Source organism: Theobroma cacao, chromosome 2, assembly GCF_000208745.1.
Source record: "Theobroma cacao cultivar B97-61/B2 chromosome 2, Criollo_cocoa_genome_V2, whole genome shotgun sequence".
Classification (NCBI taxonomy): domain Eukaryota; kingdom Viridiplantae; phylum Streptophyta; class Magnoliopsida; order Malvales; family Malvaceae; genus Theobroma; species Theobroma cacao.
In genome coordinates, this window is record NC_030851.1 from 23,595,303 (window position 1) to 23,621,572 (window position 26,270).

The window sequence follows — 26,270 nt, forward strand, 5'->3', positions numbered from 1 at the left end:
TGCGTACTGGCAGCAGAAATCAGGGGTCAAGTGGTTGATAGAGGGGGAAACCAACACACGGTTTTTCCACATGCGTGTGCAGAAGAAAAGAGTGAAAAATTCAATATTCCGAATTCAGACTTGTGATGAATCGGTTGTGGAGGATCAAGAGCAGATTAAAAATTCAGCAGTAGACTATTTTGCTCAACTTTTGAAGGTTGACAACAGTGATAACACCAGGTTCAATGCTTCATTAATTCCTTCTTTATTAACTGATCGTGATAACGATTTTTTATGTGCAGTGCCTACAATCTCTGAAGTTAAGGAGGTAGTTTTTGCAATTGATAAAAATAGTGTGGCGGGTTTGGATGGGTTTTCCTCTCTCTTTTTTCAACATTGTTGGAATATAATTGCAGATGACCTTCTCGATGATATTCAGGATTTTTTTTTTAGAAGAGCAAGGATGCCTAAAGGAGTTACTTCTACAAATCTGGTTCTGTTACCAAAAAAACTGGATGCAATGCACTGGAGGGATTTTCGTCCAATTAGCTTATGCACTGTCCTCAACAAAATTGTCACCAAGCTATTGGCAAACCGGTTGTCTACAGTGTTGCCTTCATTGATAACTGAAAATCAGAGTGGCTTTGTGAAAGGGAGACTAATCAGTGACAACATACTTTTGGCCCAGGATTTGATTGGTAAATTGGATCATAAATCGAGAGGAGGTAATGTTGTCTTGAAACTTGATATGATGAAAGCTTATGACCGGCTAAACTGGGATTTTTTATATTTGATGATGGAGAAATTTGGATTTAATGCTCAGTGGATAGACATGATTAAACGCTGCATTTCGAACTGTTGGTTTTCTTTATTGATTAATGGGCAGTCAGTTGGGTACTTTAAATCTGAAAGGGGTTTACGACAAGGAGATGCAATTTCACCATTATTATTTATCCTTGCTGCTGAATACTTATCTTGTGGATTAAATAACTTATTCTCTCAATTCTGCTCATTGCATTATCAATCCGGATGCTCCATATATATTAGTCACCTTGCCTTTGCGGACGATGTTATGATTTTTACTAATGGAAGCAAAGCTGCCTTGCAGAAAGTGTTAATGTTCTTGCAGGAGTATGAACAGATTTCAGGGCAGAAGCTTAATCCCAACAAAAGTAACTTCATCACAGCCAATAGTGTGTCTAGCTCGAGATGCCAGATTATAACTCAAGCCACAGGATTTCATCAAACAAAATTACCCATCACATATTTGGGAGCTCCTCTGTACAAGGGACCTAAGAAGGTGTTGTTGTTTGATTCCCTTATTAATAAGATCCAGGATCGCATTACAAGATGGGAGAATAAAGCTTTGTCCCCATAAGGACGTATTACTTTATTACGAAGTGTTTTGTCATCTTTGCCGATTTATTTGCTTCAAGTGCTTAAACCGCCTGTGACTGTTATTGAACGAATTGAGAGACTTTTTAATTCTTTTATTTGGGGAGGTTCATTAGATAGTAAAAAGATGCATTGGACAGCATGGGGAAAAATAGCATTACCTTGTTCTGAAGGTGGATTAGGTATTTTTAATTTGAAGGATGTTTTTGAGGCTTTCACTGTGAAACTTTGGTGGAGATTTCGAACTTGTAATAACTTGTGGACTCGATATATGAGAGCTAGATACTGTACTGGCCAACTTCCTCACACTGTGACTTCTAAACCCCATGATTCACCTACATGGAAGAGAATGATCATTGGGAGAGACACAACAGGGTAGCAGATAAAGTGGCGGCTTGGGAAAGGAGATTTATTTTTCTGGCATGATAATTGGTTTGGAGATGACCCACTGGTAAACTCTTTCCCTTCATTTTCTAATTCCATGATTAAAGTTCATTATTTTTTTCATGATAATGAGTGGGATGTAAACAAGTTGAGAGTTGTACTGCCAACTAATGTTGTGAACGAGATATTGAAGATCCCTATATGTTGTACACAAGAAGATGTGGCGTATTGGGCTTTAACGCCAAATGGAGACTTTTCTACCAAGAGTGCATAGGAAATGCTTCGCCAACGCCAACCTAATCATCCATTAGGTAAGTTTTTTTGGCACACAAGTATCCCACTTACCGTCTCATTTTTCTTATGGCGTTTAGTGAATAATTGGATTCCTGTGGAGTTACGGATGAAATCAAAAGGATTCCAATTAGCATCGAAATGTCTTTGTTGCCGATTGGAGGAGACAGTTATGCATGTATTTTGGGATGGTTCGGTTGCGCAACAGGTTTGGAATTATTTTGCGACATTCTTTCGAATATATGTTCTTAATCCCAACAATGTTATGCAAATTATTCATGCTTGGTATTATTCTGGGGATTACACTAAACTTGGACATATTCAAATATTACTGCCTATACTGATTCTTTGGTTTCTTTGGGTTGAAAGAAATGATGCTAAACATAGAGGTCTTGGAATGTATCCGGATAGAGTTATTTGGCGTATTATGAAAATGTTATAGTAGCTATTTCAGGGCAATTTGTTACACCAATGGCAATGGCGAGGTGATCTCGATATTGGTATACATTGGGGTTTCCGTTTTGATCAAAAGAGCCAAGGTCCACCAAAAATTATTTACTAGCATCGACCATTGATAGATGAATTTAAGCTGAATGTCGATGGTAGTTCCAAAGATGCCTTTCAGAATACTACTGGTGGGGTTCTTCTAAGAGACCATACAGGTAATATGATTTTTGCTTTCTTTGAGAATTTTGGACCTCATAATTCGTTACAAGCAGAGTTAATGGTATTACATCGGGGTCTGCTTTTATGTATTGAGTACAATATATCTAGAGTCTGGATAGAAATGGATGCACAAGTAGTTGTACAAATGATTCAAGAGGGCCATCAGGGTTCTTCTAGGATTCGGTATTTGCTTGCTTCAATCCGTAGATGCTTGAGTGGTTTGTCTTTTCGTATTTCACACATTCATAGAGAAGGGAACCAGGCTGCAGATCATCTCTCAAATCAGGGGCATACACTCCAAAATCTGCAGGTATTTTCACAAGCAGAAGGTCTACTCCAAGGTATAATTAGATTAGATAAAATAGATTTACCATATGTTCGTCTTAAATAAATGTAAAAGAGTAGTACTCCAAATTTATTTATGTTATTTGTCTTTCTTAGATTCTTGTACTATGGAAAAATTTCAATTTTATGATAGCATTAAAAAATATGCACATAAAATGAAATTTTCCATTTCAGGCATCTTTCTTTATCTTTCTCAAACTCTTGTAAATTTGGAGGTTCGGTTTATATCCCCCTCCCGATTGTACTTAATTTTTTCAATATTTAATAAAATTTTAACAAGGTAGCTGGGACTTGCGGGAACTTCCAGCATTAAAAAAAATATTATATTCTATAATCAAGAAACCTTGAGTTACATTCGCGGGGAGTTAGGTAAGAAAAGAATTTTATGACCTTAGACAAAATGAGAGTAAGGCAGGGTGTGTAGACCTTAGTTTAAAATAAATACCATTAGATATAAATTTAACCATCCATAACCTAATCTTTTAAGGTCTAAGTCCATAATCATCCTCATGCTTTATAATCATAATCAAAAGCATAGAAATAAATGCAAGCTCAATATCACTTGTTGATCTTGTGTGTTATTTGAGAAAAACATCAATTAAGTTACTTAAAATGCTTGACTCAAATTATTGGGTATTGTTTTAATTCAATTTAGTGTATAAGAAATTTCCATTTTCAAAACATTTAAAGTAAACCTTTTCTCCTTTTGCTTAAATAGAAATCCATTGAAATAAAACTTTCCATTTTCTTCCATAATTAAACTCCTTTTAATTTTGAAAACCTCTTTATTTTAGGTACACTTCCTAGAATATATCTAAGACAACATCTTAATTTCTAACATTTAGAGTATGGATTAGGTTCCTAAATTGTATATTGTTCAAGTTACTTATTAAAACAAATTTTGGAAACTTCTAGTCAAACCAAAATTCTAAAGAAAGTTCAATGCTATCACATAATTTTAGAAATTTCTTTTAAAGTAAAAAACTATTTTCTATGAATTTCCCAAGTTAAAATGCTACCATTAATTTTAAGAATTTCTTTTATAGTAGGAAACAATTTTCTATTCTTTATGAATCACCCAAAATTAAAATAAATGTCATTTAAGTGTTCTTAAACTACATAAATCATGAGTGAAACTCATGAAAAAATTACTGAAAATATCCAGCAAGTGTGTTTAACAATTAAACACAAAATTCATGGAGAATTAAGCCACAAAAACTTATCATAGTTGCCCATAATTTTTCACATTGAATCTTTGTTGTTTTGGAACTCGAAAGCATGATTTTTATGAACTTTTCATACTAAATTAAGTTTGATTGAAATATGCAGTAACTTAATTTGATAAAACTAATTTTTAACAATTTAAAACTGCTCATAACGCTTGCCCAATGTTAGCAAAATTAATTAGCTCATTAGTTTCCAAAATATGTCAAAACTATTCGGTTTTAACTTGGCTTTACAACCTTTTAATCCATTCATTAATTCTTCAGTTAAACATGATTTTAAACCTTTTAAAATATGTTTTAGTAGATTAAGCACTTGTTGTCTAGATTTGAATTAAAACAAAAAAAATAAATTTCAAAGAAAGCCTTCAAAATCTATATATACCAAATCAACATACAAATCAATCCTATTGATTATCAATAAGAATCAAGCATGCAAATTACATAAAAAAAATCAAATAAAGGCTTTGATACCATTTCTAGGATTTGACCGTAGGCATAAACATGAAATTAAAAATATAGCGCAATGAGAAAATAAAATATGCATTTAATCAAAGAAACAGTCGATTCTCATTGAATCAATGTTTGTATTTTGCATGTAATTTTCAAATTAATTATGAACATTCATAAGTTTAAGTATCATGTACTTTGCTTTAGAAATCACAATCAAGAGCCAATTAAATGCAAAAGGCTTGTGATGAAGCAAGAAACCCGAAAAAGAGAACAAGTCAGTCTGAAATCCTTTAGCGAAATTCATTACTTCTTTACCTTTAGGATTTGTCAAATCTTCAGCCACCCAAATATTTGGCCTAACAGTAATCCACATAGTGACAGAATAAGACCTTCTCAAAGGCAGGGTCTTACTTGTGTTAGCAAGTTTTGTTTCTAAAACAAAAAGATCAAAAGTTCTTGTTGAATCTTATTTCTATCAAATAAAGAAAACTATTTTTCTTTTCTTATTTTACAATATAGCTAAGAAGTGGCTGAAGGCTTAGAGTTTTAGTTGGCTAACATAACATATTTATATAGTCAAACTAAGTTGTAACCATAGATGCAACATTTGTATTTTTATTCAATTAAGTCCTTTGAGCTTAATTAATTTTCTCACTTTATTTTGGTCTATTTCAATTAAGTCCAACTTGATTGATTATCTTGATGTAATCTCAATCATATCACTTAATGTGTATGACCCATGAGGCTTCTAACATGTTGATAATAAATATAAATCAAAATCAAATATCAATTTAATAATTTATTTAAATTTATAAATCATGAGTTGTATCTAGCAGCACATTATGACCAACCAAATGTTAGAGAGTCAATTAAAGAATTTGACAAAACTCTTCAGTGATAAGCCTTTCAGTGCAATATGGTCTTTTTATAAAATATCTCAGATATGTGATAGAATATGGCTCGGTGTCTACTTATGATTTTTCATATTAGTTCTCATAATTCATAACTAACCTTATGAATTTAAGAAACTAACTTTCGCCAGATTCATCATGTTTTGGCCGAAGACTTTATACAAGTTAATCTAGAATTCAGAATAAGTGAGATACATCCCCTTATATCACTTGGAGTGATAAATACTTTCTTGACCACTCATCCACCTTCATTTGCTTTATGGCATACCCAAAAACACCCTGTTTAGGCATCTGGTCGCCTTTAGATCCATAGGGGTGAAATCAAAGTATATCATTTCCTATACAAGATGACTTTGTCTCTTAAGTTCGAGGACTAGTTGCACAACTATCACATGAGAATATATTCTATAGACACTTGAATGAAATACCAAATGGAGTTCTCATAGTGGGTTGTGTTCATTGAATTTGTTCTCTAACAAGTACTCACATGTTATCCTTAAGTATCCCATATACTTCAATCTATGAGATCGATTGCTTACTTCCCAAGTAAGGAGGCTTAACATATACTAGTCTTTGAGCATTGTCAATGCCCTGTGTTGACAATACAATGACAAGGAACAGTTTTAAGAACATGGCTTTGATGCATAGTCATCTCATTATTGTAACAACTTTACAATTCTCTTGCAAGGCCCTTATGTTCCATGGGCTTCATCCAATTAATAGTTAATAATTCCCTATTATTGCACTAATATAAAGAAAAACCTCTATCATGTAATGTTATGTGATTAACAATGCATTAAATAACAATATATCCCCTAATCAATTCAATCGACTCTAGGTCATATACCAACAATTGCATAGGTTGTAGTTGATTAGTGCTGTCAAAATCCTTTTGTGGTAGTGAACTTTTGTAATTTTACAGACTCTCAAAGCCCTTACCATAATTTTATGTCATGAAAAGTGTTTTACAGGTCATGCTAAAGACCTGATGATGGCATAATGGTAAAGAAGACTAATAAAATCAAGCTTTTTTTAATTTAAAAAAAAAAGTGCACTAATAAAAACGAAGGAGTAGCTACCGTATATATAATATAAAAGAGACATACCTGTTTTTTATAGCCAATAACAAGTTCATATATCCTAAAAAAAGTCGCAGAAAATGGATGGACTCTACATATGTTTGTTTGAAGATAAATGTGATCATACTTCGCAGAAAGTGCTTTGATGATTCATTTACAATATAAGACTGATGGGGTATGTAATATCTAGTCATATTTTCAATTTTTATACACATTATATTCTTTTTGGCCGATCTCATGCTGGCAACAAAACTTGTTCAGAAGAGAATGTTAGAGTTGCTTAATCCTTTTAATCCCTTTAGAATTAATCCACATAATTAAATGATGCGGGTTTTTCACTATGAATTAGTCCGCCTGCTGCCCATCAAACTTAATTAGATAAAAAGATTTAGTATTAAGTTGATCAATATCTTTAATTCTTTTCACTCATCGATCTTAGTCATACATCAAACTTGTATAGATTTCATCTCCTTAGGTTTTGTGTGCATATTTTCCAAACTATTATATTATTCAATTAATGGAAAATGTTCGTGGCTGTCTTCATCGCATGTCAATTGCTCTTTGATTTTATTTGGCATTGTAGTTTTCACTGCGCTGTCACCTGACTCTTCTGCGAAGTATCGTTTGTTTTTAAACAAATATTTTCTGGAGTTCCCAACTTTTCCATATTCATAGCAATAACCTCCTAACTCCCAGGTACAGTAGCTTCCAAAATGTTTCTCTCAAGGCCCAACTTTCATTTTTGTCTTGCCATGTATTTCCTTTCATGCGTAGATAATATCTATATCTAAATATAGTAGTAACTGGGTTTGGCGCTATATATATAAAAGAAACTTGTACAGCCGACTAGCTACCTAACTAGCAGCTAGGCATGGCGAACTGCCTTCATCTCTTGTATCTCTTATGTTTCTTTCTTTGGGTTCAGTTGGAAGTCAAGTCGGAAACGAGAGGAGTTGAAGTGAACACCTCGATTCAAGTTGGGGTGATTCTTGATTTGAAATCACCGCTGGGTGCCATGGCTGAGATATGCATTTCCATGGCAGTCTCGGATTTTTATGATGGCCATTCTGATTATCAGACGAGACTGGTTCTAAATACGAGGGATGCACATGATTCCGTTGGGATGGCTTCTTCAGGTAGATTTTATTTAGCTATAACTACATTATTATACTATTGATAAAATAAATCTTATGTCAATTACTCTTAAAGTGTAATAATGATTTGTTACCTTTATTTAATAAGTTCAAGATGGATGCTGTTGTCATAACGTATGAGTTTCAAATTTTTAGGTTCAATTCCTTGAATGGATAAAAAAGGGGTTAAAAGGATATATACCTCTCAATTTCATTCTATAATCTAAGTATATCCAAAACAAAAAAAGAAAAGGGGTGACGTTTTAACTTGACAATTTGAATGGCTGATTAAGAATTCGGACGAGAAATTGAACCAATGGTGCCACTGATTCCTAGCTCGGTTGATTGACTCAATCTCAATCTTATATATGTATATATATATATTGATAATTTTATTGAGTGAAATTAACCGTGTAATTTTTTTATATGAATATAACTTATTCAAAGAGTATTAATTTAAAAAAAAATTATAAAGTATCATGTGAAAAAAAATTGAAACCGTAAAGATGTAAGTAGAGTTTATCTACTAAATATTTGACCAACTGTTTAAACCTTTAATTAATAAACAAGTGGCTAAACATTTTTTCCGCTTATCAAAAATAAAAAACAAAAAAATTCAAATATTTGTCATTAATTAAAAAAATTGAAAATAAAGAAACAATTAAACAAATTCTTCGAAACCTGCAAGGGTTAGTAGAACTTTAATACTCTACAACAAATTTGTAATATTTTTAAATTTTAGGCATAATAATAAAAGAATACCTCAAATTATAGAAGATTTTTTTACTTAGAACTTTATTTTTTATTTGATGTAGTTAAGCTCTCATACATTTATCTTGTTTCGAAGAAAGTCCAATTTGAATGGAAAATGCTGCTGAAAACAATTAACAGTTTCATTGACCCATATAAATTTATGGAAAATCTATATTCTTTTTAAATTTTTTGGGTCCGTAAAAGAAAAGTAGTTCTAGATTTACATTCAATTAATATATTGTCAACGTAGATGTGAGTCATATCAGCATTTTCATCCTAATTCGAGTCTATTAAAAGAAAATAATAATAAAAGGTCTCTATTGCACCAAATAAAAAAAAAAAAAAAAGAAGACCAAAGACAAAATTTTTTACTTTATAATTAGGATGATCATTATGNAAAAAATAAAAAAAAAAAAAGAGCCAAAGCAAAATTTTTTCTATAATTGGATGATCATTATGCCTAAATCTTAAAAGTTGTAGAATGATTATAAATAATCATTGCATATTATGTATTTCATGGTTTTGCCATTTGTATGGATGGAACAGTTGTAGACTTGCTGAAGAATGAGCAAGCGCATGCCATTATAGGGCCACAGTGGTCAGCGGAGGCTAAATTTGCGATTGAACTAGGTGAAATGGCTCATGTTCCCTTGGTTTCATTTTCTGCAACAAGCCCTTCACTTTCTCCAACCCAAAATACTTACTTCATCCGAACAGCCCAAAACGATGCCTCCCAAATCAGGGCCATTGTGGCCGTTTTGAAACAATTTGGATGGCCTCAAGTTGTTCTAATACATGAAGATACAGAATACGGCACTGAGATAGTTCCTTATTTATTTGATTCATGGCGGGAGAACGACATTGGCTTAGCATACAAAAGCAAGATTTCTTCTTCTGCCACGGATTACGAAATTTCAAGAGAACTAAACAAGTTGAGGGCCCTGCAGACAAAGGTATTTTTAGTGCACATGACTAGTTCTCTTGGGTCTCGTTTATTTAGCCTGGTGGATAAGGCTGGAATGATGAGTATAGGGTACTCATGGCTTATAACTGATGGCATATCAAATTCATTGGAAGACATGGATCCTGCGGTTATTCATTCAATGGAAGGCGTGTTGGGAGTAAAGCCCCATGTGCCTGAGACACACGTTGTCAAGACTTTCAAAAAGAGATGGCAAAGGAATCTCCATTTGTTAAAGCCTAATAGTTCGGTAGGTGAGTTAAACATCTTTGGTTTTTGGGCATATGATACAGTCTGGGCATTAGCCACAGCAGCAGAGAGGATTGTGCCAGTAAATCCTACTTTCTTGAAGGTAGGCACTAATGGAAGTGTGATGGATCTTGCAAATTTAAGTATTTCTAAGATTGGTCCAAGATTTCTCAGTGAGATCTTAAACACCAAATTCAAAGGACTTGGTGGAGACTTTCACTTGGTTGATGGGCAGCTACAACCTTCAGTATTTGAAATATTCAATGTAATTGGAAGAGGACAACGAATCGTTGGATTTTGGACCCCGAAGGAAGGAATATCACCAGCGCTAAGTTCAACTGAAAGAGTAGCTAGCTCAGGTCTTAAAAACATCATATGGCCTGGAGACTCGACAGAAGTACCAACAGGCTGGGCTATACCCATGTTGAGAATTGGTGTTCCAGTGAAAACAGGTTTCACCCAGTTTGTGAAAATAGACAAGAATGGTGCAGATGAGATCCGCTGCACAGGGTTCTCCATAGAAGTTTTCGAAGCTGCATTGAAGAAATTGGCTTTCAATGTTTCTTATGTATATGTTCCCTTCATGAATGACGAGGGAAAGAGCAATGGTTCTTATAATGACCTTCTCCACCAGATTGAGCACAAGGTTAGAACAGAGCTTTCTTTATCTATCTTTTCTAGCTATTACTTGCATAACATGTGGTCTGCTTTATCTATCTTTTCTAGCTATTACTTGTACAATAGGTGGATAAAAAGTACAAAACTATGCACATTTCTTACTCTATGTTTGGTAAGAAAGGAAGAAAATAGAGAAAGGGAAAAATGTGAGGAAAGAAAACAAAAACGAGAGAAAGAAAAGTTTTTTTTTTCTTTTATTTAATATGAAAGATAAAAATAATTAGGAAAAAAGAAATTAGGGTAAAATGGCAAGTAAAATAGTTAAGCCGAATAGAAAAAAGTAATTTTCTTTTAATTTGAAGCGATTATATTTTGAAAATGTTCAAATTCATCCTTCATTTTAACTTTTTTATTTCTTTCTTACTAAATGAAAAAAGGGAACGCATTAAAAGAAACACTACTTTTCTTTTTTCCCATTCTTTCTATACTCTTTCCCTTCTACCTCCTACCAAACATAGTGTTAAATTTTGGCTTTATTTTTGACTTATTTCCTTTTTATCACGAGACAATTTAGATTGTTGATGCAGTGGTGGGAGACACAACAATTATTGCCGACCGGACATCATATGTTGACTTCACATTGCCTTACACAGAGTCACGGATAGTAATGGTCGTACCCATCAAACATGAAAAATCCCTGTGGAGTTTCTTGCAACCTTTAGGTTGGGATCTTTGGTTTACAATCATTGGATCTTGCATCTTCTTTGGTCTCGTCATTCGGATTATGGAGCGCCATCACACCGCAAACACAAGATTTGGAGGGCCACCTAGTCGACAGCTTGGCATGATCTTTTGGTTTCCATTCTCATCTCTAGTCTTTCCTCAAAGTAAATCCTTTTACTTTTGAATGAAAATCTTCTTTAAATTCTAAATATCACTAGCTATACGGCTAATCGTCCACAATTGGCTGTGACCATAATTTATTGTTAGGCACTGTGTTATCAATCACTATTTTCTTTCATGTCAAACTTAAAAATAGGTTGCCTGATTGTCGTATCTTGTTCCAAGAACAACTTTACCTTTTTCAACAATTACTTACAGATTATTCCAACTATTTCTCCTGAAAATTATCCATACGGATGATACTCGATGCATATTTCACAACCAACAAAGGAACCGGTTTTACCCTTTTTTTTTTTCTGAGAACTGTGTATTTCACCGTTTTTAAACTACTTATGGAAATTGAGGTTGTAGAAAGAGATATAATACAGGAAGAATTATTAGACTTGGTAAGAAAAGTTTTCCTCTTGTAACAGGGGAGCTGCTACTCAATGACTACTCCATATTTGTGCTGGTCATGTGGTTGTTTTTGGCATATATCTTGATGCAGAGTTACACAGCAAGCTTGTCTTCAATATTGACGGTGGATCAGTTGCATCCCACATTCTTTAGTGTCCAAAACCTCAAAACAAAAGGTTACAATGTTGGATACCAAAACGGTTCCTTTGTGCTAGACTTCTTAAAGAATCGGTTGAAGTTCGATGAGTCCAAACTCAAGGCATATGACACTATTCAGGATTATGACAAGGCCTTGTCAGAGGGAAGTGAACATGATGGAGTTGCTGCGATCTTCGATGAGATTCCTTTTATCAGGCTTTTCCTTGATAAATATGGTTCAAACTATATGATAACTGGACCGACGTATAGGACTGACGGGTTTGGATTTGTAAGTTTTATGTCTCTTTTCTACACTAAGAAATTAGTTTATTTACTTTTCTGCTGTCATTCTTGAGATTGATAATTAATATCATTACGGATTAACTCTTCCAGGCATTCCCAAGAGGCTCCCCTCTAGTCCCTTATATTTCAAGGGCAATCTTGAAAGTCAGAGAGGATACAATAATGGATAACATTGAGAAAAAGTATTTTAAGCATCAGGTTACATCTTTATATTCAGCTGCTCCAATCTCTGCAGATAGTCGTAGTCTTAGTTTACATAGCTTCGGTGGTCTCTTTATCATCACAGGGATTGCCACATTGTTAGCCCTGGTCATTTCAGAAGGCTATTTTTGGGAAAAACCTGTTTCTATGGCAAAAAAATATGGTCAAAGATATCTTTCCTCTCGAGCTTCCAATATTGAAACTAAACTGGTAGCTCATTCAACAACTGTGATGAATGCTAGTACACATTCGCTTGATGAAATTCAAATTAATTCAGGGGATTCTTCTGGAGTTTCTGACCTCAGTGACGGAAGTGTTCATCAAGAAAATGAGTAAAAGAAATGGAAACTGAAGACGAATGTCACTCATCGTAGCTTGGTCTTCTAATTGCAGCTGTCAATCCCTAGATACACATTAACATATATATTATGTTTGTTTATTGTTAGTGACTTGATCCGTATATATCATCTTTAGCAGTATATGATATGCTAAGCATAAAATAATTACTTCTAATTTTACTTGTTTGGTTTCTGTAAAAGTTGGTAGCATTTGTCAATATCTAATGGATTGACTATATTGAATTTTATTGAAAAAGATTTGCAAAAAACCAAGTCTCAAGGATTGAGTTTTTGACACTGTTGAAATAAATAGTGAATTTCGCAAGGACTAAGATTCTAGAGAGAAACAGGAAAACGTCTTTTCAGCAATGGTGTCGGTTATGTAGTTTTTATTGTAATTATAGTAACACAAAGTTACACTGTTAGCGCGGCATTAATGGTACATTCAAGGGCAATTTTACAAGTCAGCGAAGACAGATAAAATGGAAGAAATTATAAGAAAAATTACCTGGGAAGCCAAACAACTATTTGTGATCAACGTCCATCCACAACCTCTTCAGATAGTTTTGGGGGCCTCTTCATTATTATAGGAGCTACTTCAATGTTTGTCACTCTTGATTTTTATGTCCAAATTCCCTTATTTCCACTGTTCTGCTTTAGACAACAACCATCTGTTAGACTTTTCCAAACAATTAAAATGTACATTTACATTATTTATTTATTTTATCTTTTACCAATAAGGTAATATTATAATTCGTAAAATGATTTAATAAAATATTATATGTGGACTTTATAGTTAAGTTTATATAAGAAAACTTAAATCCTATGATAGGTAAGATTTAGAATTCACCAGCCGAAGGTAAGGATAAGTCCTTTCCTGTCTAGAAAACATTAAAAAACTTACTCATTGGAGAGTTATAAATTGACAAGGAGTAAGATCCTAGTGCATTAAATTGCAACAGGTAACTTATGTTGTCTTGTTTCCACTATCATATCATAGAATAATAATCAGTTACATTTTGTGTGTTCTAAGTTTCTATAATAGTAAATCCTGTATTAAATATAATTAATTATATATAAAGTTTTAAGAATTGGTATTCGAGCAATTATAGTTAAGATTTAAGATCCTAAAGAATTATATATTGATTACATAAATCATAATTGCATTTAAGGTCTTATGTGGTTTTAAATTTCACTAGCTTTTCAAGCCTACCCTCATTTGGAATTATCTTGCCCGGTATAATACTTTAAAAAGCTTTTGAATTATTCAGACAAATTCAAATAAGCTCTTATTCTTTTGTTGCGTTTAATCAATTTTTTATAATTTTATTTTAAGTCAAATAAACCATCGTAAATAATGGTTGACTAACTATTGTTGGTTAAGATGACATTTGTCATTCTATGCTAAATGACGATGATATGGCATGATAACCTATTATAATAGATGATGATATAGCTTGCCCGTGTGGCATGATGACATAATCATGTGATATTTTTACTTCTAGGTCAACGCCAAGTGAGTATAAAATGATATGTGGCATTTTGTCTAACGACAGTTAATCAACTTTTAGTCATAAGAACCTATTTTTTTTCTCAGTCATAACTATCTATTTAATCTAAAATAAATGTACAAGGGTTTGATTAAATACAATAGAATAATAAGGGCTTATTGAATTTTCTTAAATAGTTCATGGGCTTTTTCAAGTATTATGCCTTTTTTCCTGATAAATTGTCCATATATGTTTTTTATGATTTTAAGTTTTTTCACATAAAATTACAATAAAAACCTATATAAATTAATACCCTTGGAACCATGAAAATTTATTAATTAATCGAGATACTATTTAATCCATAAATTAATAATTTATACATTAATTAATAAAAAATTAATTTATCAAGGTATTTTTTATTTTTTTCCAGAACATTGGACTTAACACATGTGTTATATATTGTGATTATACGAATATTACCTAATTACTGAATTACGAATTATCATTACTCATGACAAGCAAATTATTGAGAATGTCATGGGAAATGACAAAGAGAAAAAAGTTGAAGACAATAGTTCTGTACTAGATCCTGTCTTGCACAAAAATGCATTCAAAGCAATAATCATATTGCATAATTTTCTCTTGCAATATGAAAACATTACACTAAGCCTTCTTAATGCACTAAGAAAGTTAGAGATGATGTTTAAAGAGACATTAATTTCAAGAAGAAACAAGTAATATTTGAGTCATATTTTACAAAGGCCTCCTAATTGAGTCATGTATATATATAATTTTGATGTATAAGAAGATTATTAAATTATATATCAAGTGTTACCTATGTATTAAATTAAAAAATATATTATCTTATAAATTTAGCGAAGTAATTAATTTACCATGTTGATACCAAGTCGGAACCGGTAAAGTTAGAAATGGGTATTCAATGTATTCCAAATTTATTAAGGGTTTTGGAGAATATTGATAATTAAACATCGTTTTTAGATGCTATTGGAGTAATTTGAGTTTATTGAAGAAGCTGAGCTTTCGACGAAAGGTGCTAAGAGAAAAAAACACGCTTGAAGAGGTTGGTAGATACAACATTTTTAATTATTTTGATATAATTAAGCATGCCTATTCTACAACCTCGCATTAAAACGTATTTTAATAGATTTTGCAATGTGAACGTTTGGTTTTAAGCTTGTTTATGAAATCTAAGTATATTATGTAAATATGTTATTATGTATATAGTTTTGAACATAAGGAACAAGCTTTTCAAATGTTTGATACTTCAAAATTGATATTTGTTTATGATTGGTTGGTTAATTAACTATTTGGAAATTTGGAATGGAAAATGATTAGTTTTGCATAGACACTAGCTTCGGGTCAATTTGTCTTTGAGACTGATGACTTTGATTTAGCCTATGTTTTAAGCTTTGATTATTGATGATTGAATTCATCCTTTGTTTTAGAGATGGACTTGAATACTTTGACTTTGTTTTGTTTGGAACATTTAATCTTAGATGGTGAATGGGTCCACCTTTTCATCAGGAAACGAACATTTGAATATTTGGAAATATAAAACAACATGTTTTAATGGAGCCTACTTGAGTTATGGACTTGTAGCTAGTGACAGTAGCCACTAACCATTGTGCACAATGCTTAACTTTGATTGGGTAGTTAACAAACTGCTACCCCCTTTGATTTAGTTTCGTTTGGTAGTTGATACGATCCTACCTCCTTTGATACATGGTTGATGATTATCATGTATCCGACCACTTTGATACTACGGCACACTTTGATTTAATTGTCTATGCTATCTTGGGCTCCATAATCTATTTGAAATTATATTTGACACTATGGACTTAGGATTTGATATTTGTATTGAGTTTGGACTTCGGAATTAATATTGTTTCGACTTGAGAATTTAGACTAACATTTATTTAGACTTTGGTCTTTGGATTTAACATGGTTTCGACCTAGGTGCATAGGGTTGATATTTGTTTCAATTTTGGCATTAGGAATTGGTATATGTCTTAATCTGATCTTTGGATTGGGTAATTGCCCTAACTTTGGTGTTTAGACTTGATTTACTCCATGTAATACAAATTATATTATTTTTGAAATCCATTCATTTTCTTCAAGGATTTTCTAGAAATAACAACATTATTTCATTTTCTTTAAAACTAAATCTTTGTTTTCCTCGACATCTTTTACAAAAGCTTTAAAGCTCGATATTTATAAATTGTTTTCTTGGAAATACTTGAACATTTTACAAACCATGATTCTTATTTCAAAGGTTTAAGAATGGGTTTTCAATAAAACTTTATAAAATCATTTTAAATAAGTTTGTATTCATTGAGACAATGAGTTGAGATTTCATGGATAATTGATCATACTTGATATATAACTCATACCTTGGGATGTTTTATTTTTTGCTTGAAGATTAAATTCCCAAACTATATGGACATTTGTTATGGTTAAAAGGAAAACTTTGATATTGTTTGAAATGGACTACTTGCATTATTTTTAAAAAACGTCTTTGATAAACACTCTGTTGTTTAGCTTGTTCCCCCTCTTCGTATTTGCTCACGGAGTTATTTATAACTCACACATGTAAGATGCATTTATTTTTGTAGATCAATAGTTATTTGTGTCACGACCCAAATTTCGGGTCATGACCAGCCCATGGGCCCAATGGACGTAGTCCACTAAGCCCAAGCAAGCCTATTAATCTAACGTGTTCATCATTCCATCATAAACTGCTAAGTCATTTTTCAAAACTTAGAATCAAAATACTACTACACATTGCCATCTTATACTGGCATAACAAACAAACGTATTTACATTGTCTACAACATGTATCTTAACAATTTACATTAGGTTCGTCTATACACAACAAAATAATACTCGACTTCCAGCGGAGGGACTCGGACGAATGTACAGCTACTAAATGCCGAGACACCTACCAAAAGATGGATACAAGTCTACAAAGACACCTCGTCTTAATTACCGACTGCCTCGTGATATGAAAACATGAAGTTGAAAACGGTGAGTATAAACTTAGTAGGTGAACAAGAAAGGGAACAAGCATACTGTAAGGAATGCTTAACGAAATCATGTTGCATTCTTTTTCAAAACAATGCAATTTATTTTTGACCTTATTAAACCCCTCATGTAAACCCCACATAAGAAAAATCACTTATTTGAAAAAAATCCATGCTCATCAAAGGATTTGAAGAGTGAAAACTTTAATAGCATTCATGCGTATCAAGTCAATAAACGACGGGTCCTCACTGCAACGAAATGGCATTCTTGCTGGAGTGACACTTGATTTAAATTATCATCTAACCGAGGGTTTCTCACCAAACCTCCTCATATTAAGCTTAATTCATTTATTCCTTAATGTTGAAAATCCATGCTCAAATATGGTAGCAAAGAAATGGAAAATAGGGCAACAATTAATCAAAATAAGGTGAAAAATAGAAGGTTTCTCGCTGCAGCGAGATTTTAGTCATAAAACAGAAAGTTTTTCGTTGTAGCGAGAATGAATCTCGTTGCAGTGAGAAGCTACTGTACCTTCCTCATTGCAGCGAAAATGGATTCTTACTGCAGCGAGTTTCCAACCAGCCTACCCTTTCAAAACTCGAGAGTTTCTCGCTGCAGGGAGAATCAGAACATCAAGAAAAAGGTTTCCTTTTCCCTTAAAACAAAGCCATCCTGCTCAATAACAAAAGCAACATGTAACACATGCAAACTCCCAAATTTCAACTGATCAAATGCTCACATTTTTGCATTACAACCATATACCATATATGTATATATATAGATATCAATCATCAAATACACCTTCCCATCATCATCATCTCATATGCAACGGCTTATGTGCACTCCCACTCGCACATAGCCAGGTCAGCAACGACTTATGTGCACTCCTATTCGCACATAGCCGGGTCAGCAACGGCTTATGTGCACTCCTACTCGAACATAGCCGGGTCCACATCAACATGCAAATAAGCACCCAATGCATATAATGCATATTATCATATTTTGATAACACATAGCACATTGTATAGCACATTTCCACAATATAAAATCACTTCACCAAAGGCTTGTTCCCAAAGCACATTTTCAAAGTCAAGTTAGATAAAATCATTCACATCCCCCAAAACAAGTTTGAAATGCAAGTCCACTCACCGATTTATTGTTAAGCCTTTAGCTGACTCTATTTCCCCTAATGATCCAATTGGAAGGATGGGACTTTATTAGAACCTAGGATCACATTAGCATAAGCAATAGGTCAATTCACACACTATGAATCCTAAAAGCTATCTCTTAGCTAGTTGTCAATTGCCACATTAAATGGCTATCTATGTTCACTATCTTAATCACTAAAAAGTGAATGAACATCCTCAACAATAAAACAACTCATAATCTAAATTAATAGCCATTATCCACAGCTAAAAACCAAGCTTAGTTCATCACTTACCCTAGGGCTCCTTTGTAGTCAAATCTTCCAATAGCTTCCAAATCAATGGGATAATTCTCTCTTTGTCACGACCCGGAACCTCCCTCGGGCCCATGACAACCGCCGTGACGTCCCGATTGACACTCATTGCCCGAAATGCCAATCGAAACCCCGCAAGGCTTACATATCAGTTTCTTGCCTTTTCTGTGAGCAATCGTTTTTAAACATTCCGTTTTAAACAATTACCAGTCGTTTCAGGCTCAAGTAAATCAAAAGACAAAAATATAGCATTTTTATATAAAATAATATTTATAGAAAGACGTGTAAGTAAAATAAATTCACACATACAATAATTTACAAAGTTATAATGTACAATAATAATTACAATGACAAGTGGCCCATGAATACACCAAGTGTTGGTGATAGTAACCTACTGTCTGTATGATAGAGGGGTCAACTGGAATCTTCGACAAAATCGATATCTACAAGCTACCACTGGCCTGAAATATTTGAAAAGGAGGTGGGTGGGATTTTACAATCCCAATGAGTAAACAGACATTATCATAAATATCTAAAGGCGAGTAAAATGGAGGCAAGTTTAAACAACAAATTACAAACCATTTCATAAGGTTTTCAATTTCTTTCTTAAACCATAAAACATTTGTAATTTACCAAAACAGTTGTCAAGGCTTATAACCTTTATTAAAAACATGGCTCAAGCCAAAATCTAGTCCTCGGGATACCTTGGCCGATGCATTTAACCGAGTCCGCCAAGGTTGTTAAGATATTTACATGTTAAACACATTCTAGTTTTGAAAACAAGCCGTTCCTTGGTGTTGGCCGAGTTACACATTCACCTGGGGGTTCGATGTGAAGTGAACTCTAACACAACCCTGGGAGTTACCCTCGTCGCCTCTACAACCAGAGTAAGTATAAAATCAGGTTTATTGTGCCCCTCTAATAGGCAATCCACTAAAACCCGTCACTGCAGTGACTAAACCCACCAATTTTAATAAAATTTTGACAATATAACGTGACTTTTATTTATTTATCCAGCCTGCATAGTAAAAGACAGCTTACATTCTATTCCCAATGCAATTATAAAATATAGCCACATATACTCATATATCATAAGCCATTCATAAGAAAATAAATTTTTCAAGACAATTGGTAGCCTCCAATTACTCAATTTCATAATCAACACAATATATTTTTATTTATCACATTTATTTCTAAAACATCAAAAATCCCGTTTTAATCTCATTTTCGTTGCATAAAATACATAAAGAGCATTTAAAAATAAACTCTAGATAATTTACAATAATAATAGGTTTACTCACCGTTTGTACAGATGAAATGCTTCCTAGGTGCCCCGATCATGGTTGGTCGGGTACGACTTCCTTGCCTTTACCGGAAGGCTCTCCTCCTAGACACATTGCAAAATTTACCCAATTCACCACATTGATGCTAAATCACTATATAATTGACTTAAATCCTATACTAATGCATGGTATGAAATGCAATAGCCTAAAACGGCTTAAACGCGATATTAACCTTCTAAAATCACCAAAATCAGTTCACTTACCTCCTTGGAAAATTCGGCCAAAAATGGGACATTAACTCAGTAAATTTTCTACTTTGTTTTTCTATCACATTTAACCATTTTTCATCATTTTCTCTTCATTTCTCTTAGAATAAAAATCAGATCATCATCATTGTACCTCATTGCAGATTCGGCCAAGGGTGGGTATTGTGAAAATTTAATGCTTTCTTGCCCAATTTAATTTCTAAACGCATTTAACTAACTAAAACTATCAATTTAACTAAAAATCAAAACCTAAAAATTTACAATTTTCTCCCCCCCTTTTGAAATTCGGCCAGCCCTTGATGTCACTTTTAGATCTCTCTCCTCAAGCATGCTAAATGGAAACAAAGGCATAAGAAAGGTAGAAATTAAGCTAAAGTCGAAAAATCTTACCGGTTAGACGCGTAAACGGGCGAAAAACGCGAATTCCCCTTTGAATTTTCTTGTTTCTCTTTGGATTTTCTTTTTTTCTTCCTTTCCTCTCTATTTTCTCTCTTGTTCTCCCTTATGGCTGGCCATCACTTAAAATGGGGTTTAAATGGGCTGACTTATCATTAAAATAATATTAAATAATTAAAAAGTGCCATGTGTAACTTTCTCATTGGCCCATTTTTAAAATTTCATCCATTTGTTTCCAAATTTTCCCCATACACTTCTCCCACATATCCATAGCTTAGATAAAATTCTCAGACTTATCCAAAGTCTTGGTGGAGTAATTTTTGAAATTTACACTTTTACCCCCGTAAAAGTTAAAAATTACATTTTTGCCCAAAAAACTGAAAAATTACCCATAGACATATTTTTCATCCCTTTTACTCATACCATTTCTCAATTTGTCAAATTTGATCTAAATTCTCTCAAAATCTCAAATTTTGTTCGCAAGTGGCAAAATTACAGTTTTGCCCCTAAACATCAAAATTTTTAATTTTTTCCCAAATGAACCCTTGAACTCCAAACAATCATTTTTAGTCATTCCTGGACTGTAAAATATTAAATTTCATCCTACGATTCCTATTTGAACTAGTTCAAGGTTAAATCAACTCAAGTGTACCGTTAGGTACAATACCGAGTTTCGTCTATTCTTAGAGACTTTCCTAGAGTAATAACATGCTACTCAGTGCATGTATGTCATGATATGTGTTTATAGGGTCAGGTTTTACACTCTTTCTCTCTCTAAAACGCCTAGCTAGTTAGAGAAAGTACAGAAATAAGATTTATCAAGGGTTTTGAAGTGAGAGATTGAAAGAATACAAGGGTTCTAGTCAAAAAGGCTCAAAAGTATGAAAACTAGAGATAGAGAGAGAAAATCATGCAAGCTCCATATCAAGCTTCCATGGAGGTTGGAAGCAACGTGAAAGAGAACAAGAAGAAGAAGACAAGCTGTTGGAAAATGGGAGAAAAAGCTACTGGAAACAAGATATTTATAGCTCAAATTTATCCATTCCCTAAAAATTACCAAATTGCCCCTCCACTAATTAACTTACTCTCCTCTAATCTCTTATGCAATCTTTTTGTTCTTTTGACACTAGGACAAGGTCCATAATGGTCTAGACATACTCGGGTTCATGAAAACTTAAAATTTTAACATGAGGTGAAAAATGACCATTTTGCCCTTACCGTGAAAATCATCAAAATTTTGGTTTCCTTTCCATTTTACCCCTAATTTCACCATCCATTTATGCCTTAGGCCTACTTAGACCATAATATTGTTTAAAAATCATACTTTTATGGGCTTACTAAAGAAATGACGAAATTACCCCTGATCAGGGATATCGCGTATACTTCCCTTTACGACTCTATAAAGGTCAAGGTCTCACAATTTGGCTCGTTGTCCCTTGGGAAGAGCCAATATAACAGTCAGTCTTGGGTAGGTGAATATATGGCATCTGGTAAGCATCAGCCTTTTTGTTTCAGAGTCGTACTCCACTAGTCCAATTTGGTTTGATCATTTATATTTGATTGTCATGGGTAACATTTTGCTATGTCATGTATTAAATGGCATGAATTTTGAAATTTGCCACGGGATGGCTATACTTTGTAGCTACCATAGGATGGTGATAACTCTATGATATAGAGTTATTTGAGCTTAATTTTGATAATAATTTAGCTTAGTTCTTGTAATAATGCATAAAAATTAGTAAGTTTTATTTAATTATTTTAAATTAGTTAATTTAGGTGAGTCAATCTAATCTTAGTTAATTTTATGCTTAATTCAGTGTTAATATGGTTAAGATAGGTTGTTATTGATTTATTTGTGCTTTTGTAGGTGTTTGATGAAAGAAGAATTTTAGTGAAAGAAGGAGAGCAATTTTGAGATGCAGACTTCCACTGCATATATTGCGGTATTTCTGCCATAACTTTCTCTACAAAGCTCTAAATGAAGCGATTCTTAGACCATTGGAAAGAAAAGAAAAAAAATTCTACTTTCATGTTTACCACTTTGCCCAGTTCGAACTAGAAGATGGTCAAAAATGTTGTTGAAGTTGACACACTGTATCAGTCCTAGAGTAATTACGATTTTTGTTAATTAATTGGGCAAGGCTGTGGCCCACATAGTCGGATGAGGAAATCTCAGCTGAAATTGACTCCTTTCTTCACCCAGCTTGGCCTAACTTCAAAGCCTATAAAAACAACCTTTCGGAAGACTTTTAAAAGAGGAGAGGAGAAAACACCAAATTTACAACTGAGAGACAAGCCACAAAGTTATTGAAGCTAAGAAGAATTTGAAGGATTCAAGGAGATTTGGAGATCAAGATACAATTCTTGGGTTTTTCTATCTTTTGGTTATTTTCTTATTTTTCTTAGTTTAATTTGAATGTTTAAACTTTATTCAATGATGATGTGTGACTTGATGGGGAACTAAGTNATACAATTCTTGGGTTTTTCTATCTTTTTGTTATTTTCTTATTTTTCTTAGTTTAATTTGAATGTTTAAACTTTATTCAATGATGATGTGTGACTTGATGGGGAACTAAGTTTTTAATCTAAGATTTTGATTGAACTTAATATGTAGTCTGAATTATTTATCTCTCTTTTACTTATGTTTGATAGATTTAAGTTATTTATTTTATTTTGTTCTTAATGTTTCTGATTGACTAGCTACTAATTAGATTGAATTGGAAACCTAAGTTAAATCTTGATGAAGAAATTTAGGTAGACCTTGAATAGAATAACGTATGATCGAATGCACTTAGTTGATTAGGTGGTTTGATTTTCATATAGGGTAGACATACACCTATAAGCTATACGTAACCAAAATTAGAGCACAAACTTAATTAATCTTTCTTCAATTTAATTTGTATAGACATATAGTAAATTAATTAAAAAAGATATTTTTATGAGAAACTTGACAGAGATTTGTAAATAATTTAGGACTCTAGGTTAGCAACTTAATTCATTAAATTGAGTTAAAAGAGAGAGACAATATTTAGATAAAGTATTGAAGGATATCATAATTTTAGATCTAGTAATCACTAGAAGTAATTTTGCTGATATATTTTTTTTTTGGATAAAAGCTGATATATTAGTTTTAATTATTAGTTTATTAGTTTCAATTTTTCTTTTTAATTTTAATTATTTAGATAAAATTAAGGTGTGTTAATTTTAGTAGTTAACAGTAAGGATCAGTTCAATTCTCATTGGGATTGACACTCTACTCATGTCTATATTATCTTTATGATACGTATACTTACGTGGGTAGAAAATTGAACAACAATAGCCTGTATATGTTACTTGATATGCATTACTTCTGCATTTTGCACACGTGAGTGTGCAGACTAATATGACATATTTCTATGTGATATAATATGTTCATGCATATTTGATATAAGGTTCAATGGTGATTGGTCCCACAAGGTAATCCTAAGTAATTGATTTAGTTGTTCATTTTAGGCTTGTATGGGTTAAAGGGGTAACTCCCATCGATACCCTTATGCTGGTCATGGCCCCTAGGTTTGGGTCATGGCAAAATTGGTATCGGAGCACTAGGTTTGTATAAGACCTAGGTATTTTTATTTTGAATCAATGGAGTTGTTGGGTCTTTATTTGAATTTTTAGTTATGATTTATGAACCGTGGCACACTTCACAACTAGGAAACAACATAGATTCCCATGTTTTTTTATAAACCTACTTGTTGGTCCATTATCAATTAGGTTAAAAGTTCGCTCTTGTCTAGGTAAGGATGCTACCTAGAACTTGAGCTGTTATTGGAATAGGATGTTCCTAACGAGCTAATAATGAGATTTCGTACTTTAAGTTTTAGAGACATTGATGGACGAGGTAGGGTTAGTAAGACTGTTGAATATAGGTGGCTAAGTAAGTGTAGGGATGTAGTTTCGCGGCTTTGGGAATAACCTTTTAGTTAGGTATAGACACGTATGAGGTAAGCGCAAAATTTTGGAAAATTCATTACGCTGATGAGGTGCAAATCAACGCTATAGTAGAATCATTTCCTAACAACAAGTGAGTGGATGCTAGAGCCCACCTTGGTATGGATTAATGATATGTCCATGTATGAATATGATATCTACCTTATGCAAGTATGACACTTGGGATTAGAATGGAAATACATACATTATTTGGTACTACCATTAGACATGAATGGGTACTAGAAACTACATTAATGATTTTAAAACAATGCTTAATTATGAGGACACCTTTAGTATAAGGTTGCCATTGTTGAAGGGGAAAAGATTTTGATAATAACTTCATTATCGACCTCATACCCTTAGCATGTTTTGTTTACATGTCGTTGCATGTTTTTATACGAACCTTGATACGTTGGTTATGTATGCAAGTACATGTATATTTTGTTAAATAAAGTTTGAAACTTTGGAAAAGGTAATCTCACGTTTGAAATATGGAATTAGATGATTATGTTTAAATTGGCTTATGAAATGGTTGGTGTAACTTGGGATTGTATACACAATCTAACAGGACTTATTCATGGAAGTTGAGTGATTACATGAAGGACAAATGGTCTTTTGATGTCGAATGGTAACTTTAAATGTTTTTCGTAAATCAATAAGATTGAATGGTTAATAAAGTACTGAAATATTTTGTTGGGCCTATAATACGATAGATACCTTGTGATCATGGAAAAGAATTTGATTTTTGAAGAACTTATGGAATTAGGTAGATTACTATTATTAGAATTTTGAATGCTAAATAGCGAATTGTATTAATAATAAATTTGTGACTCTTAGGTGAGGTATGAGCGAATAGCATTTGATTTGGAAATGATTTTGATTATCCAGAAAATTTTAATTGGATTGAACCCCCATGGTTTAAATCACATGGATATGCTCTATCTCATGGATATAGATTAGACTTTGAGTCTGGAGTTGATCGTCGTATGAATGTTTTAAGAAAAAAAATTTTGAAAAGTTTTGAGGCTTATAAGCTGTGTGGATTGATTAAATGCCATATGAGCATTGAATTATGTAATGAAGGTAAATGAAATAGGAATCTTGGATATGACTTAGGCAATTCGTTATCATGCTGGAGTAGTATTTAGTAAAAATTTTAAGAGTTGCAAATTTATGGTGTAACACCCTTGATTTGGATATGGCCTATCTGTGATGTTGGCCAAGTGATTTAATGAATAAATTTGAAGTTTGATGTATATGTCACAGCCCAAATTCCAGGCTATGACTGGCGCATGGACCCAATAGGCGTAGCCCATCGGACCCAAGCAAGCCTTTCCGTGAAAACTTATTCATTAAACCGTTTGTCTTTCATTTACCTCTAGGGTTCTCAATTCATAATTTTCAAAAATAATTCCTTATCATGAGTTAAATCATGGCAACCGAGCATATAGTATCCACAAAATAATATTATCACTTGCCGACGTGTGGCGACACTATTATTCAAACCAAACACACAGTGTTTACAATAACTTTCATGAATTACACTAGAACAATCATACACACATACAAAAGACATTGACTATCAGCGGTGTGACTCTAACGGGGCTACTATCATTGAGAGTTGTAGTGAACCTACCAAAAGATGA

The 26,270-nt window shown here is 33.1% G+C and overlaps 1 protein-coding gene across 1 annotated transcript; it reads left to right on the plus strand.

Annotated features, from left to right (window-relative positions):
- Positions 2,837–12,861, plus strand: LOC18609151 (glutamate receptor 2.2). The gene is made up of 6 exons (XM_018114937.1): positions 2,837–3,025; positions 7,652–7,862; positions 9,159–10,468; positions 11,015–11,327; positions 11,757–12,166; positions 12,271–12,861. Exons 1-6 carry the CDS (start codon positions 2,837–2,839, stop codon positions 12,715–12,717), a joined length of 2,880 nt encoding a protein of 959 aa, XP_017970426.1. The 3' UTR covers positions 12,718–12,861.